This window comes from Balaenoptera musculus, chromosome 1 (genome assembly GCF_009873245.2).
Source record: "Balaenoptera musculus isolate JJ_BM4_2016_0621 chromosome 1, mBalMus1.pri.v3, whole genome shotgun sequence".
Classification (NCBI taxonomy): Eukaryota; Metazoa; Chordata; class Mammalia; order Artiodactyla; family Balaenopteridae; genus Balaenoptera; species Balaenoptera musculus.
This window is the reverse complement of record NC_045785.1, coordinates 54,253,417-54,271,527: the sequence shown is the minus strand read 5'-3', so window position 1 is coordinate 54,271,527 and position 18,111 is coordinate 54,253,417. Positions and strand designations below refer to the sequence as shown.

General features: G+C 39.1%; 1 protein-coding gene across 2 annotated transcripts in view; it reads right to left on the bottom strand.

Moving 5' to 3' along the window:
* The window catches only part of ALG6 (ALG6 alpha-1,3-glucosyltransferase), a 60,500-nt gene extending 46,416 nt beyond the window's left edge, over window positions 1-14,084 (bottom strand). Inside the window, exons 1-2 of one of the 2 annotated variants that reach the window (XM_036854064.1) lie at window positions 13,970-14,084; window positions 9,723-9,994 (exon numbers count right to left, since the gene is read on the bottom strand). In XM_036854064.1, coding sequence (XP_036709959.1) covers window positions 9,723-9,804 — 82 coding nt within the window. In that variant the 5' untranslated portion in view covers window positions 9,805-9,994; window positions 13,970-14,084. Of the gene's footprint in view, window positions 1-9,722; window positions 9,995-13,262; window positions 13,881-13,969 lie in introns of those variants that run through there. The other variant, XM_036854065.1, reaches the window with a different exon arrangement.
* Window positions 14,085-18,111: the final 4,027 nt, after the last annotated feature.

The window sequence follows — 18,111 nt, the reverse complement described above, 5'->3', positions numbered from 1 at the left end:
AGAGGCCGCGATAATGAGAGGCCCGCGCACCGCGATGAAGAGTGGCCCCCGCTTGCCACAACTAGAGAAAGCCCTCGCACAGAAACGAAGACCCAACACAGCCATAAATAAATAAATAAATAAAAACTAAAAATAAAATAAAATAAAATACAATGTAATTTAAAAAAAAAAAAAAAAAAAAAAGAATTCCCACAGATAAAAGTTCTAAGTAACATGAGCTCACAATTTTAAAAAATCACTAAACTCATGAAGAAACAAAATAACATAAGCAAGAGTCAACAACAAACAACTAACTATGAAATCAGACTGCCGGTATTAGAATTTTCTGATAGGTAATATAAAATAAGCATGTTTAGTATGTTTAAAGATATAAGAGAAGACATTAAGAGTATGTTGAAGAACAAGAGATCATCAGAAATGATCAAAAAGATCTGAAAAGGAAACAAGTAGAAGTTCTGGAAATTAAAAATGTAATAGTTGAAATTTGAAAACTCAATAGATGGGTAAAAAAAACAGATTAAACACAGCTAAAGAGAAAAGTAATGAACAGGAAGACAGATCTGATGATTATAAAGAAAGCAGTATGAAGAAACTATGAGAAGGGAAATACAAGCAATTATGAGGTATAGAGAGAATGAAAAGACCCAACATAGTTTGCACAAGGAGAATAGAAATGAGAGAGATGCAATATTTGAAGAGATAACAAAATTTTGAAGTCAATGAGGTGAAGAAACTGTTGTCTATTTTATTCTCTGCTATATCACCTACCCTTGGCATAAAGTGAGTGTCCTACACACACCTGCTGAATGATTAAAAAAACAAAGATATAATATATACCTAACCAGAGTTCTACAAGGAAGAAAAAGTATGAGAAGAGACAGTTGGCTGAGCAGTTTCTAAACAGACACAAGGTACCATTCCTTAGAGTCAGAAATCCCAAAAAATCCTAAGATAAAATTTTTAATATTCACATGTAGATATACCATAGTGAAATTGCAGCAAGAGAGAAAAGACAAATCACCTACTAAGGAGTAACAATTAAAATGACAGCTGATGTCTGAACATAAGCAACAGAAACTAAAAAACAATGAGAGAAGATTTTCAAAGTATTAAGAGAAAATAACTGTCAATACAGAATTCCATACCCAGAAAAACTTTACAACAAAGAGCAAAATAAAGGTATTTTCAGACAAAAATGGAGTTTGCCAGCAACAGACTCTCACTAAAAAAAAAAAAAAACCCTCCCAAAGATGTACTTCAGGAAGAAAGAAAATGATCTCAAAGGAAGATGTACTATGTAAGAAGGAAGGGTAAACAAAGAAAATGAGGGTAAAACTGGATAACTATAAATTGTATAAAATAACAGTGACTAACATCTAAAATCATGAAAGAACTGAAATCCTAGGCAATAATACCATTTTAATTTGGGGCAGGAGGTGAAGATTTGTAACTAGAGTTAAAACGTTCTAAGGTCCTAGTGTTGTTCAAAAAGAGGATATAAATATGAATTTTAGGTTTTGTTAAGTTAAATATGTATGTGAAAATCTCCAGAGTAAGCCCTGAAAGAACAAAATAAAGTATAGCTTCCAAATCAATAGGAGAGAGAAAATGGAATTAGGGAGGGGAATTGGTTAGACATATTTAAATCATAGGGATTCAGAGGTAGAGGGTAAAAGAATAGAAGAAGATATACCAAGCAAAAATTAACCTAAAGAAAACTAGTAAAGCTATATTAATTTTAGAGGAAATAGACTTTAAGACAAAAGCATTACTGTAAATAAACAGGGACATGACAATGATGTCATGAAATTCAAGTCACAAGGAAAAAAATTCTAAATCACCTAATAATATAGATTTAAAATATTAAAACAAAAATTGACAGAACTACAAAAAGAAACTGCAGCTCTCTCAATAACTGGTAGATCAACTGGGCAAAAATCAGTAAGAATATAAAAAATTTGAATCAAAGCAACTGATATTAAGTAAATGGATATATGCAGACTATTAAACTGGAGAACATATATTTTAAACCAAAAACAATTCCAGTCTTGAGTACTATTCCAGATTTTAGGAAAAGACGGTATACTCACTAATTCATTTTATGTGGCTAGCACATCCTTGATAACAAATCTGACAAAGGCATTTTAAGGAAGTAAAATTGCAGGCCAATTTTATTTGTAAGCATGGATGCTAAAATCATAAATAAAAAAATTAATAAGCCAAATCTATCAATATACTTTAAAAAAAAGATAATATATCACAAATAGAGTTATTCTAGGAATGCAAAGTTGGTGCAATGCTAGAAAGAACAAAAACATACTCAATGGTAAAGTAAAAGCATCTATTAAAATTAGGAACAAGAGAAAGAAGCCTGAATCACTACTTCTATTCAACACTGTAATAAGGTCCTAGAATTAAGACAAGAAAAAAGAAATAAAAAGGGTAGGAAGTAGAAAAGAAGAAATAATACTGTCATTATTCATGGATCACTTTATTTTACACAGAAGATCCAAAAAATACTTCAGAGAAATTATTAGAATTACAAGTTTAGGAAAGTTACCAAATATTAAAAAATAAACCACATTTTTATACCCCTGGAAAAAGCATTTAGAAAAGCAACTTTTTAAAAGATACCATCTACAATGGTGAGGAAGAAAAGATATTTAAGACACCTAGGAATACATCTAAGAAAGGATGTATAAGACTTTCATGTAGAAAACTATAAAATTTTGTTGAAAGACATTAAAGAAGACAAATAAATGGAGAAGCATACCATCTTAATGAATCAGAAGCCCTACCTACTACGGTAATGATTGTCAATTCCACCCAAATTAATCAATAGTATAGAATATAATTCCAGTCAAAATCCCAACAGGGTTTTCCATAGGACTTTAACAATCTGATTTTTAAAAAAGACATATATGGGGAATTCCCTGATGGTCCAGTGGTTGAGACTCGGCGCTTTCACTGCCGTTCAATCCCTGGTCAGGGAACTAAGATCCCACCAGCCAAAAAAAAAAAAAAAAGACACATGTGTGTATTAGCTTTCTATTGCTGCATAACAATTATTACAAAATTAGCAGCTTAAAACAATACTCTTTTGTAATCTAATAGTTCTATAGGTCAGAAGTCTGGGTGGGCATAACTTGGTTCTCTGTTCAGGGCTCACAAGGCCAAAATAAGGTGTCAGCCAGTCTAGACGCTTACCTGGAGGCCTGGGGAAAGAATTCAGTTCCAAGTTCATTCAGGCGATTGGCTGCAGGTCTGAGGTCGCTGTACCTTGCTGACTATCAGCTGGGGGCCACTCTCTGCAACTAGAGGCCACTCCTATTCCTTCTCACATGGCCCCCTCCATTGTCAAACCAGCAAAAGTGCTGCATCCTTATGATCTGAATCTCTCCAGGGTTCCCTTCTACTGTCAGCTGGAGAAAGTTCTCTGCTTTTAAGGTCTCATGTGATTACAGTGGACAAACCTGGATAATCCAATGCAATCTCTCTATCTTAAAGTCAATTATGTCATATGACATAACATAATCACTCCCAAATAGATCTCATCATTTTCACAGGTTCTGGGGATTAAGGCAGGACATTTTTGGGGGACCATTTAAGAAATTCTTCCTACTACAATATGAAAGAGCAAAGCCCAGAATAGCTCAGACACCAGTGAAGTGGAACTATCAGGTAGGAGAACTTGCCTCACAACATATCAAGACAAGGTAAAATTATAGTAATAAGACATGGCAGTGATGAACCAATGGATCAGAATGGAGAGCCAGAAACAGACCCTTGTGTGTATGAAAACCTGATATAGACAGAGCTGGTACTGCAGATTTATGGGAAAGGATGGACTATTCAATAAATGAGCTGAAACAACTGTTTTTATCCATGTGAAAAAAAAAATTTTTAATGGCTCCCTAACTCACGTGTTATACATAAAGTTCAGTTCTAAGGAGATAAAGACTTAAACAGGAAGGACAAATCTTACAATTTTTTTTTTTGTGGGCCACGCAACGCGGCTTGCAGGATCTTAGTTCCCTGATCAGGCACTGAACTCGCACCCTCGGCATTGAAAGCGCAGAGTCCTAACCACTGGACCACCAGAGAATTCCCAAATCTTACAATTTTTAGAAGAAAATTTTAGAAAAATATCTTTGTGACCCAGAAGTAGGGAAGGATTTCTTAAAGATACAAAAGCACAAATTGTAAAGGAAAAAGATTGATAAATTTCATTATTTTAAAGTCAAAAACTCTTGTTCACCAAAAGACACCTTAAAGTGTGAAAAGATAAGCCATTACCTGGGAGAAGATATCTGCAACTTGTACAAAGGTTAGCTTCCAGAATACAGAACACATAGGAAAAAACCAAAAGCCAAAATATAGAATACATAAGAAAAAAACTAATATAAATGTACAAATGACATAAGCAAATATCACAAAGAAGGAAATGCAAATGCCTAATAAACACAAAAGTATGCTCAATCTTTTAGAAATGAAATTCAAAATAAATAAACGAATTCAGCAATGAAGGAAATTAAAATTAAAATCACAATAAAATATCATTTCACATACTCCAGCCTGGCAAAAATTCAGAAGTTTAACACTACCAAATGCTGTGAAGAATGGGAGTAATAGGAACCCTCCCACTTGGGAAGTGACTCAATACTAGAAAGGCTCAGAATGGACCACCTACATAAAATTGGCTCTAGGAATTGGCACAAATGATTTCTGGTTCACCTCTTGCACTTGCTTTGTTCTAGCTCTGAGGTTAGGCATGAGCTTAAAGAGAAATTGGACAAAATAGGATCTGCCTACTTTGATTCTAGCCAAGAAAAAAGAAGTCCTGCTATTGGCCCTGCCAAGGTCACCACCAGGCTGCACTGGAGTATGAAGCTAGAAACTAACTCTAACAACAAAGTGTTCTCTGTGACCAGCTGAAGATGGATTTATGTGTTCCTGTGCCCCCAGCCAAATTGCATCTCCCAAAATTCCCGCTTTTTTATATGACTAAAATGCACCCAAATCTTTTGTTTTTTTTTTTTTTAAAGTTTTTTTCCTTTGTGATGAGAACTCTTTTTTTTTTTTTTTAATTTTTATTTATTTATTTATGGCTGTGTTGGGTCTTCGTTTCTGTGCGAGGGCTTTCTCTAGTTGTGGCAAGTGGGGGCCACTCTTCATCGCGGTGCGCGGGCCTCTCACTATCGCAGGCTTTCCTGTTGCGGAGCACAGGCTCCAGACGCGCAGGCTCAGTAATTGTGGCTCACGGGCCCAGCCGCTCCGCGGCATGTGGGATCTTCCCAGACCAGGGCTCGAACCCGTGTCCCCTGCATTGGCAGGCAGATTCTCAACCACTGCGCCACCAGGGAAGCCCGCACCCAAATCTTAACATAACCAAAAGAGAATTCATTACCTTCCCCCACTGAATCTGCCCTACCTCTCAGTTTTCAGTCTCAGTATCTCTAAACTTAGAAACCAGACTCATTCTCAAACTCTTCCTTCTTATTTATCCTTGCATACAATTAGTCATTAAATTTTGCTGATTTTTACCTAATGTGGCTCTCAAATTTAGTCACATTTTTACCTAATATGGCTCTCAAATTTAGTCACTTAGTCCAGGCCCTCATCATCCCTTTCCAAGACCATTGAAACCAGCTATGCGTAACAACTTCAAATAAGCATTATAAACATACATGAGGCCACTGCACATAGATGCTACCATCAGTCTCTACACGTTCTACTCCAAACGTCATGCTGCCTCTAAAGCTGTCTTCTTAAAAAACAAATCTGATTATGTGAATTCCCAGCTTAAAAACCTCTATTGCCCAAAAGATAAATCCCTCACACGTTACTTTGGCTCACAGTCTGCCTCAAATTTATTTCTGTCACCCCATCTCTTACTGTTCCACTTACCATGCACCCTGTATTCCAGTCACACTTACATCCTCACCAAACCTCAAAGAACTCTCATCCTTTGGTCATGCTATTTCCTCTTACTGGAATACTCTCCTCACCTCCTTTTCTGCCTAGTAAAATTCTTCCCTCCCTTTTAGAACAAACTTTAATGTTATACAGCAAATCCCCTACACACTAACGAGTTCCGTTCCGAGAGCACGTTTGTTAAGTCCAACAAAGTTAGCCTAGGTACCCAACTAACACAATCGGCTATATAGTACTGTACTGTAATAGGTATAATACTTTTCACACAAATAATACATAAAAAGCAAACGAACACAAAAAATAAAGAAAACATTTTTAATCTTACAGTACACTACCTTGAAAAGTACAGTAGTACAGTACAACAGCCAGCATACAGGGGTTGGCATCAAGTGAACAGGCAAGAAGAGTTACTGACTGGAGGACGGAGAGGAGGTGGGAGATGGTAGAGCTGAAGGATCGTCAGCGAAAGGAGACAGAGGGCTAGCTGCAATTTCACTCAGGCCTGACGCTGATGGCACAGGTTCTGGTTCCTTGCTGTATTCAATTCTACCTACCCTCTTGAAAAAAACAATCCAGTGATGTCTGGGCAGTAGCTCTTTTTTTCTCATCATAGATGACACGGTAGCACTGAATTGCATTCTGAACGGCTGTTGTAACCTTCGTGTACCATTCTACGTTCGGGTCCTGTGCCTCAAAACTAACAGTGCCTCCTCAAATAAAGAAAATCCCCTTGCCATTTCCTGCGTCATGAATCTCTTTGGTTCTTCAGTTACTTCTTCTTCCTCTTGTCTCTCTTCGTCCTTTCTCTGGGCCTCCAATTCCTGGCACTTCTTAGCAGCACCAGCTATGTCACTGCTGCTTTTACGCTTTCTTCTGGACATCCTGGGCTTGAAATAAAGATACTGTACTACTGTACTCTATACAGTACTGTACAGTAAAGTACACAAAAGCACAACCACTTGTAGAGGATGCACACACGTGACAAGGTACGCCAGTCACGTGAACTAATTTACGTGATTGGACAGGCGAACACACGTCCGCATCTTTGAAAGTTCACAATTTGAAGGTCCGTATGTAGGGAACTTACTGCATTCTAAGCCTTTCTCATCTGAATTAGAAGTCCTTTGTGCTCCCAGTCTACTTTGTTTATACCACACTATATTTTAATGTAATATGTACCTACATGTCTGCCCTACCCACTAGACTATGAACTTCTCTAGGGAAGTAAAAGTGTGATTCTAAGACCCAATTACAACATTTCGTGGGGAGTTTCCCACACACATCCAGCAAGCAATTCTCTGGACACCACCTGGGTATCCTATATCTCAACTAAATTCTGACACTATCTACCTGGAGATAGCATTAGATCCCATAAGTTATGGGTTCAGTCCTACAAGACTTCATCACACACCCCACCCCCACTTCAGACACCAGTGTCAAGACCTACTGCCTACAGGTTGCAGGTTGCCCCCTCCAACTCAGGGTGTTGATGGCAAATCCAGGTTATCACACGTACTTCTGACTGACAGGCTATAGATCAGAGGTACCCACAATCTCCTCTTTAGGTTCGATCAATTTGCTAGGTGGCTCACAGAACTCAGAGAAACATTTTTCTTAACTAGATTACTGATTTATTATAAAAGGATGTAAGTTGGGAACAGCCAGATGGAAGAGATGCATAGGGCAAGGTGTGGGGAAAGGCGCGCAGAGCTTCCATGCCCTCTCCAGGCATGCCACTCTACCCGCATCTCCACGTGTTCACCAACCCAGAAGCTCTCCAAATCCAGTCCTTTTGGGTTTTAATAGAGGCTTCATTACATAGGCATGACTAATTAAATCACTGGCCATAGGCAATGATTCAATCTCTAACCCTTCCCCTCCCCTCCCCAGAAATCAGGGGGTGGGATTGAAAGTTCCCACCCTCTAAGCATAAGGTTGGTTCGCCTGGCAACCAGGCTCCATCCTTAAGTGGGGGACCCAAAGCCACCTCATTAACATAACAAAAAACAACTTTATCATCTCACTTAGAAAATTCCAGCGGTTTTAGGAGCTCTGTGCCAAAACCACAGATGAAGACCAAATATATATGTCTTATTATGAATCACAATATCACAGGTACATACCATGTATTATTCTTGGTCACCCTAAAGACCAGACCTAAAGATATGATCACCAGCAAGACCTATTTTTGCTGCACAGCAGACACTCGATAAATATTTTGGAGTTAGATGATCTGATGTCAGGATCAAATGAGAAAACAGTTATGAACCACTAATGTGCTGATTATATTCCTACATTACTAAAAATAAAGCACAATCCATATATATTATCTCAATCCTCACAACAACTCTGTTAAAGTACATATTAATATTCATACTTTGTAGAAGAGGTACACAAGGTTCATGAAGATTAAGAACCTTCTCCAAGATCAGGCAGCCAACAGGTGAAAGAACTAAGATTTGAACCCAAGTCTATGGCTGCATTCAAGTGATTTTACTTCCTCAATATTCCTTAAATTCATTTCTCCATCTTTCAACTAACTGCCTTAGCTCAAGACTTCTTTCTCAGAGGCCACAGAGCAGAGTTAAAGCACTGACTCTGGAATAAAATATAACTATATTTGAGTCCCAGTTGTCATTTATTGGTTGTCTCATTTTCCACTTGTAAGTTAGAGATAATACCTATCTTCACTGGTGTGGTATTAAGGAAAATGCTCAGTGTCTAGCATTTGGTAAATACTTAAAAAAGAGTAGCTCTTAATTCTATTACTAAGATTGTCTAATTTGTCTCTTTACACCCAACCTTCTTGCTACAATAATTTTTTATTAAAATGAAAGTTATTTTTCTAAGACACAAATAATTTCCTGAGCTAACTGTATAGCCAAACCTCTAGCCATCCCTCCCCATCCTTTTCGTTCCTTCTTTTTATGCTATCCAATACCAAACACTTCTAACCATGCTCTCATGCCATCTACCATGTCTTCGCACATGTTCTACTGTCTAGGGTATCTTCCCCATTTCATTTGCCTAGCAAATTCCAACTCATCCTTCAAACCTTGAACTCAAAAATCATCTCTGGAAAGTTTTCTCCAATGCACCCTGATCACTCATTTCTCTATGTTACCTCTGAACCTCACACATACTTCAACATTATAATTATCACATTGTATTGTGACTACTTATCTACTAAAATGTGGACACTTTAAGTACTGGAGCCATTAAGTATTTAAGTATTCACCTGGAATTTCTAGCACTTAGCATAATGCCTGGAACATGAGAAGTATTAAATAAATACTCACAAGGTTAAATTTAATCCCATCCCCAGCCTCCAGGACCACACTCCATCAATTCCTCCTCCCTTTCTCTCACATCGTCCCCAATCTTATTCTCCACTGGTCTCTTCCTCTCAATGTAGTAACATGCCTTCTCTACCCTAAACAAACAAAAAAGCCTCTTTTGATTCTGCTCCCCCTTTGAAGTACTAGCTCATTTCTCTCTTCAATGCCTAATAGATCATTGTTTCTCAACCTGTCATCTTCCCATTTAAAACACATCTTTGTTTTATCATTATCACAAAGCCCATGCTTCTATTTAGCTCTTATACAAATTCTACTTATTAGAATTAGATACTTAAGTGTACTTTCTTGACTACACCAATAAAACCTAAAATTCTTCTCTGTCCCGGTCAGAAGACTATAAAGTATTACCAAAAACTAAAAACCTCAAAAAACAAACAAGAAAACTGATTCAAAAAATTATTTACCTATCTTAAACGAAAAATGCATTACCTGAGTAAGAATTAAGAGAAACTGTCCACCGTACTGTTAGTCCTAGTAAGACAACAGCTGTCATCAAGTAGCATTTCTCCATATTTCTTCTCAAATTTAGGGAGAGGAAAAATAACAGGACCAATGCCGGAATACTCTTAACACGCAGTCAATCACTTCTTTTCTTGATCAGAGAAATGTTATCAATTCTTTGGAATTAGGAATTTGAGAGGATTTTAAGTGATGCTTCGTTTCCAGTTAAATATTGATTTTTATGTCTATGAAGAAGTAGCCTGCAGGAAAAAAGAAAAAAGATACCAAGATTTAGCTGAGCATAGTACCTACAACAACAAACCCATTAAACCAAGTAGAAAGATGGAGAAGTGGGGGAAGCGGAGGCAAGGAATCGAGGAAAGGGGATAATTTTAAGTTCCTTATCCCCTAGTCCTCTAGTTGGGAAATGTACCTCAAAAGGTAGCTCTCCCTATTAAATGTGACTCAATATATCTAAAGATATAGTAAGGATGTGCTCTCACAAGGAAATATGTCTGAGTGAAGAAAAACAGCAGAGATATGTAGATAGTAGGTCAGTTCTAAACAGAGAATTTTCACCTACAGGTAAAAACAAGACCACAAAGATAAACAAAGGGGTGATTTTACTTTTGGTATAGACAGAAAGAGGACTTTTATCTTTCTATTCAGCTTGAGAAAATCTTCCACTAAAGTAATTTACGTAGTTTGATTTTTCTTTTCTTCCAAAATATACTTGAACTAACTACACCAACTTTCCGTTCTAAAGAATGAACCTTTGTAAGAATCAATAAGAATAGCCCCAACTCTTAAGAGAAAATACAAAAGCAGTAAAATACAATTAACCACTTACATGCTTCATTTTTTTTACTTTTTCCCTATTGGGTCGGGGTTCTAAAAGTTCAAAGATTTGAAAAATCATGGGCCATTTTAACCACAGGATATAATTTAATTTACATATATTCAGAAAAATGCAATTAATATATAAATGAAAATTTTAGGGAAAAATTGGCATATTCTACCTACAGGTCAAAAAAGTATTTTCTTACTTAAAAATAGCAAGGGACAACTCTAGAACTAATAAGTCTAGCATCTCAATCAGGTAGAATGACTCAAAGCATTTAATAAGGCTATGTGAATATATTATTCAAATTTGGTTTATATAAATTCCCTTTTTCTTTCCTCCCTCCTACTGCATCCACCTTTGATCATTCCACTGTTCATTAGAAATTTTACCACAGAGGTAAGGTAGGAGGAGAAATTAAAATTAAATCACTTTCCGATGTTGATTTCAGGTTTGACACAGTTTATAGGCCATTATAAACTTTTCAAATCCTTTTTTAGTCTAACTCGAAAAGCCCCTTTTAACAACGCATTGCACTATATATTTCAGAATTGCAATACAACACTATTTTCTGCTGAGATATCAAGTTTAAAATTGACTTTACAAATGCTAATTCCTGGATTTAAAAATACAGCTTAACTAATATTCCATCTTGGAAATTTAAATCACTAATACAAACAAGTTAAATCAATAATCCACAGTTCCAGATAATCATATTTAAGTACTTCCCCAGGAACCTTAACTAACAAAAATAAGACAACCAATGACATTTAATAATCATAATAAACTTTAAAAGAACATAATGCTTAACTAATAATATGCTGATCAAGTTTTTTTGTTTTTTGGCTGCACCGCGTGGCTTGCAGGATCTCAGTTCCTCAACCAGGGATTGAAACCAAGCCCCCGGCAGTGAAAGCAAGGAATCCTAACGACTAGGCCACCAGGGAACTTTTCTGATCAAGTCTGTTAAAAGCACAAAGGTGGGGCTTCCCTGGTGGCTCAGTGGTTAGGAGTCCACCTACCAATGCAGGGGACATGGGTTCGAGCCCTGGTCCAGGAAGATCCCACATGGCGCAGAGCGGCTGAGCCTGTGCGCCACAACTACTGAGCCTGCGTTCTAGAGCCCGCGAACCACAACGACTGAAGCCTGTGTGCCTAGAGCCCGTGCTCTGCAACAAGAGAAGCCACCTCAGTGAGAAGCCCGTGCACCACAACAACAAAGAGTAGCCCCAGGTAGAGGAAGCCCGCACAGCAACAAAGACCCAACGCAGCCAAAAGTAAACAAATAAATTTAAAAATTTTTTTAATTTAAAAATTAAAAAAAAAGAAGCACAAAGGTGGAACAGCTGACAGATAAAAGAATCATATCCAAAAAGATTTGGACAACATCTATGATGGACCAAATCTAACTCCAGAAATCATTACAGGGATAAATTCAAATAAATTCAAAGTTCTGCACTTAAATGTGAAAAAATCAACTGCTTGAGTATTTAAAGGGAAGCAACAGATAACAGATGATAATTACAGTTCTGTATGGACCCAGAACTGATGACCAATATTAGATTAAATATTAGAAAAACTTTTCTAACAACTAGAGCTGTCCAAAAATTAAATAAGCTTCTTCTTGAGAAAGGAGTTCCTCTTTGAAAGGTTCAAGCAGAAGCTAAGCAACAACTTGAAAAGAATAGTTTTAGAGTGGAGAACAAATAACTAATTTCTAAACTGTGTTTTAAATCTGATTTTGGATGCATATTATGTGTCTAAATTAATATAAATCCTGACAATACAAAAGATGATTTAGTCTCCCAACATGTCCTAATCCCCAGTAAGTGACAAGTATTGCCACTTTTGTAGGGTTTCTTTAATGAGTAAAATGGGTAGGCCTTCGCATCCTCCACAAGTGGCTCATGTTAGAAACTGAAGGACATCAAAAACATCTCTTCCTGGCATCTATTACGCTTAGAATAAAATCCAAATACCTCAGCCATAAGATCCTGCCTACCTCTCCAATTTCATCTCCTCCCACTTTCCCACAAGGTCTTCCCTCTTTCTAGAACCTGCCCATTTCATTCATACCTCAGTTCCTTTCCAATTCTATTCCCTTTGCTTGGAATGCTCTTAAGCCAGCTCACTGGCCAATCTTTTGTCATTCATCTTATACCTCAAGTCATCCCCTCAGAAAGTTCATCCCTAACCATCCTTACTAAGGTTTCCACTTCTTACTGTTTGTGCCGTTACCTTCTTTTATTTTCTTCCTAATTCTTTTCACTATCAGAAATTATATTTTCACACAACATGAAACAATCTCACAAACATAATCTTGAGTTTAAAAAGCTAGACACCAAAGAATACACACCATATGGTTCCATTTACAAAAGGCTCATAAATAGGCAAAACTAATCTGTGGTGTTAGAAATCAGGAAAGAGGTTACCTTTGGGGAGGAAAGGGGATGGCGATTGGGAGAGGTCTCCAGGAAGGTCTCCTGAGAAGATGCTGTGAATGTTGCTTCCTGATTTGAGTGGTGGTTAAAAGATGTGTTTACTTAATGATAAATCAACTAGTTACAATTTATGATTTGTGTACAGTATTTTCTTGTACATGTTATATTCCAATTAAAAAGTATAAAGGAAATTACATGTATTTGCCAGCTAGAATATAAGCTCCAGGCAAGTAGGGATCCTCCTACCTTAGTCGTGGCTCGGTTCCCTGCGCTTAGAGCAATGTTGGCAGAAAGCGGGTACTCATAAAGTATTATATTTGCTGAACGGAGATCTTCGTGTGTGAAAGAAGGTACCTAATTTTACTGAGTCCTTTATGGTTAAAGATATTATGTGAGACTTTTAACCGATCTCTTCTCCTTGAGCAGTAAAAAGGGTTGTTACTTTTCCCATCTGTAAAGCAAAGCACAGTAACTTCCTAACCCATCCTCGCGCCACGAAGTTGCCACGCGGGCAGCAGAGGAGTTTTCCGTCCTACTTTGCCCCGAGGGTGCGTCTGGACAGAAAAAAAAAGTCTGCCGTCCACGTCCCAGGGCCGAACTTGCTCCTTTCAGTCTGAAAGGTCCCTCCCCCAGGTGGACACCACAGCCAGGGACTACTGCTATCCCAGGTGAGCACGTCTCGCCAAAGGGACCCCTCCTGATGTGTCTCTCCCTTTCTCCGGCGGGCCAGACCCTCAGGACCGCAGGAACAAGGGTGCCAAGCCGCTCCAGCCCAGGGTCCCCCCACCGTCACCGCGTCCCCCAGCCGACTCCCAAGCGAGCCTGCGGGCTGGTCTGCGGAGGCCTCGCGTGCCGGTCCTCTGAGCGAAGCGGTGCCGGGAGCCGGGCCGCCAGCCCCAGTCTCTCCCCACCCCGGCCAGGCGCCCCAGAACGGCGGGGAGCCGACCCCTTACCCCGCCGCCCGCGGAACGCGGGGATTCGCGTCGCAGCCGGTCCCAGGAAGGCGCCTGCGCGCTCGCCCCCGCGGCGGAGTGCCCCGCCGGCCTTCCTTCCGCGTCCGCGTGCTCGCGGTCCGCCCGCGTGCCCTGCGCGGGAGCGAGCCCGTCGAGCGTGAGGGGTGGGGCGGGGAAAAGGCGCGGAGAGGAGGTGGCCGGCTTCGGAGGCGGAGCACCAGCGGCTGGAACCCGAGAGGCCCGGCGTCCGGGTGAGGCTTGGGGCAGGTGGAAAGCCCCTTGCTCTTCTTTCCTGGGATCGTGGCCAAGGCTAGAGCGGCTGCTTAGTCCACGGATTCCTGTCAGGGGCGCGTCCTGGCTCGCTTCCCACAGTGGACAGCCCCATGGCTAGTCCTCACCAGCGAGCAGGAGATCTTCCTCTGGACCTGTGCCCTCGAGGAGCCAGAAAGCCAACCTGCTTTACTTTCTTCAAGCTACATGTCTGCGAAGAAGAAGGTATGAAGGCTGGGAAGTCACTTCATGGAAGAAAGAGTACTGAACGTCCAGCCATTTTTGAGAGACTGCTGGTGATGCAGAAGAGCAGCCCTGCCCTCCAGTAGCCACCACACAATCCCCATCAGTCAGCTTGGATCACCTACGCCCAAACTTGCAAGTAATAACCACATTCCCTTCCTTTAGTCAAAGAATGCCCTCAGATCCCCCTTCTGAATCTTGCCATTCTGTAAAAGCCAACCCCTCTGTAATCCGTAACTACCAGCAAATATTTGGCTTCGGCTATGGCTTTATACTAAGTGGATCTGAACAGCTCTCTGGATCTCGGTTTCTTCATCTATGAAATGACTGAGTGGGCTAGGTAAACTTCCAAAAGTAAAATTTCATCCTACTGTATTTAAAAGACCATCGGCCCTGAAAATATAAAGAAATATGGCCAAGTCCCTGACCTCAAGAGATTTAATTCTCATTGGAAAGTCATTTTCATGCATAAAAGGATAGAAGAACAGATGCTAAATGTCAGATTACTGGTATATGCATTAAGTACTGTAGGAGTTCAGAGAAGAGGGTTGACTGTAAACTAAGAAATATCAGGAAATGCTTTCCCTGGAGAAGTCAGCTGAGCTTTGAAGGAAAGCCTGGGCCTTCATAAGCCAGGAGGATGGGAGATAGGACTCTAGACAAAGGAAATGGTTCAAGCCAAAGTTGTGGCAGTTGAAAAGTGCAGAACATTTCCTCCAGTTGAGATGGTGGGTGATGAAGCTGGAAAGGACTAATTGTGGAGAGTTTTGAATACCAGGCTGTGGTGTTCAGAATTTATTCAGTGATCAGTAAGGGGACCATTGAATGACTTAGCATGTAATGACTTTTAGCAAGTGTACAGTAAAGTGTTAGAGAAAATTTAAAGTAGCAATAAGGGATAAGATAAATCAGAGGGAGAAGTAGAAATCTTTTTAGTAGTCCATGCATGATTAGACAAGAGCCAGGACTGAGATGGCAATAGTGGAACTGGAAAGGAAGAGATCAATGCCAGAGGAGGAATATACAGATCTTGGTAACACAGTAGATATGTAGAAGTGAAACAAAGGAGAGGGGAAAGTCAAGCATGGCTCCCATGGTGTCAAGTCTGAATTACCAGAACTGAAAGATCTAGAGAAGCCTGAAGGAGAAACTGGCTTGGAGGCAAATATGGTGGATTGTATTAAGTTCGAGGTGACATCAAGACAACAAAGTAGTAATATTCAAGTACCAGTTTTGAATCAGAGCCCAGGAAAGAAGTTGGGGCGGAAGATAGAGATATGAACATCTTTCATTTGGCTGAAGAAACATGGAGATGGTACAAAAAGAAAATAGACAACCATACTTGAGTACACACATATTTAAGGCCAAGAGGAAAAAGGCAAGCTGATGAAGGATATTACATGGGTAGGAGGAAATCCAGTACATCACAGGATCATAAATATTAAGCATCTTGTGAATAAGAAATGTGTTTGGCAGACCAAAAATCATGTCTTATTAAATCTAATTGGCTCTGTCAGTTGTAAGAAGCACCACTATTTTATGCACCACTGAGAGAGAAACAAAAGTTACCATCTAAACTTACTATGATTGTAAAACACATATAATTTCAGAAATATCAATACGTGTTAAAAGATATATCTTCAAATGATGACAGTTGGTATCAGTCTCTCCTTTCTGCCTCCCAACCCAATAGCTTCTGACACAGTATTTAGAACAAAGTTGATGCTTAAAATGTTCATTGAATAAATAGTGGAAGGAACGTCAAAACCTCTAATTCATACCTGAACTGCCCCACCACTACATCTATATACCTCCTCCTGCTCTTTCCCTCCACTAGGTACTATCACCTCTGAATGTCCAGTGCCTATATATAATAGATGCTCAGTAAATGCATTTTGAATGAGGTCATTAGGGTAGAACTGAATTCATTATGACTGGTATCCTTATAAGATGAGGAAATTTGGCAACGGACATGCCCACGCGCAGAGGACAATGTGAAGACCTGGAGAAGATGGCAGTCTACAAGCCAAGGAGAGAAGTCTCAGAAGAAACCAACCCCACTGACACCTTGATCTCGGACTTCTAGCCTCCAGAAGTATGAGAGTATACATTTCTGTTGTTTAAGCCACCCAGTCTCTGATTTTCTGTATGGCAGCCCTAACAAACTAGTACATACCTTATCAAAGGTACTCTGAATACTCAATGTACTAGGCAAACTTCCTCACACAAATCATACTTTTATAGTAGTTTCTAGTCCTGTCCCTAGATCACTTCCACTTATTAAGAAAACAAGCCCTTTTCTATATCAAGCCCAGGACTTCCCTGATTCTAGGTGAAAACCATTCATCTGATCATAGATGTTCTTTGAAATAATTTTTTCCTCTCTGTACATCTTCCTCAGTTGACCCTTATATGTCATTTGCCATTCTTCTGAAATCTCCAGGTTTCATCACACCTTTGTCTCCTCCGGGGAATAAGTCCACCTAAGCAGCATAGAGTTAGAGCGAACCTCCAAATTTCCATATAGCCATTGGCAAAATAGTGTTCTCTTTTATATGCTAAAAGTTGTGCATATCCAATTCACTTGATCCTCACAATAACCCTGAGAATGGTAGAACAGGTATTATTATCATCTTTGGACACACAAGAAAACTTGAGATCAACATTTCCCAAAGTATGTTCCACAGAACTGTCATTCAGTGTAATACCTATTGTCAAAGAAAAAAAAAAGGTAAAAGAAAAGTATGGGGACGATCTTTTGATATAGAGATAAGTTTGAAAACAGTGGGTTACACAAATCTAAAAAAGGATTCTTTACTCCAGGTTTTCTCAGAGGCTTTTGTGTGTTATTATAAGTCATGACTCTCCAAGAGAATACAGAATTTTCAGCCATTAACCATGAAATCCTATCCCCACACCCCAACCCAACTCTGACATCCCACCCTACAGAGTGGTTCATGAAACACACTTGTTGGAAATGCTGGTTTGAGACATTGTGTAATTTCCCTAAGAAATACAGCAAATAGATGTCAGGACTATAATTGAACATGAATCTTAGTTACTTTCATTCATTTTCAAGTAATTTTCATTTTTTGCACCCCTAAAAAAAGACAAAATATTGATGAAGACTGTCCTTAGTATGATTATGAACTTTGAAAATTAAGTTAATTATAAAACAAAATTAAGTGGAAAAAAATAAATCCCCCAAACCAGAAATAGAATGAAACAAAAGAAATTTGGATACAATGTGTATCCAATTGGTGCCTCAACTACACAGAGAATAAATGTTCCAACTGACTTTATTATTTCGTTTTTGGCCATGCTGCGTGGCTTGAGGGATCTTAGTTTCCCGACCAGAGATCGAACATGGGCCCCCAGCAGTGGAAGTGTGGAGTCCTAACCACTGGACCACTGGGGAATTCCTCCAAGTGACTTTAAAACACTGTAATTTAATGATGTATCCCAAGCGCAATATACCCTAAGAAAAAAAAGATCTGTTAAAAAAAATTAAATGATTGTTGTTAGTAACTCATGCTGTTGGCATTAGGATTAGTGTTATTATTCTAAGACTACTGTATGTGTAAAGTGGGGTAAAGAAAATGAAGATTTGTGTGATATTCAGATTCTAC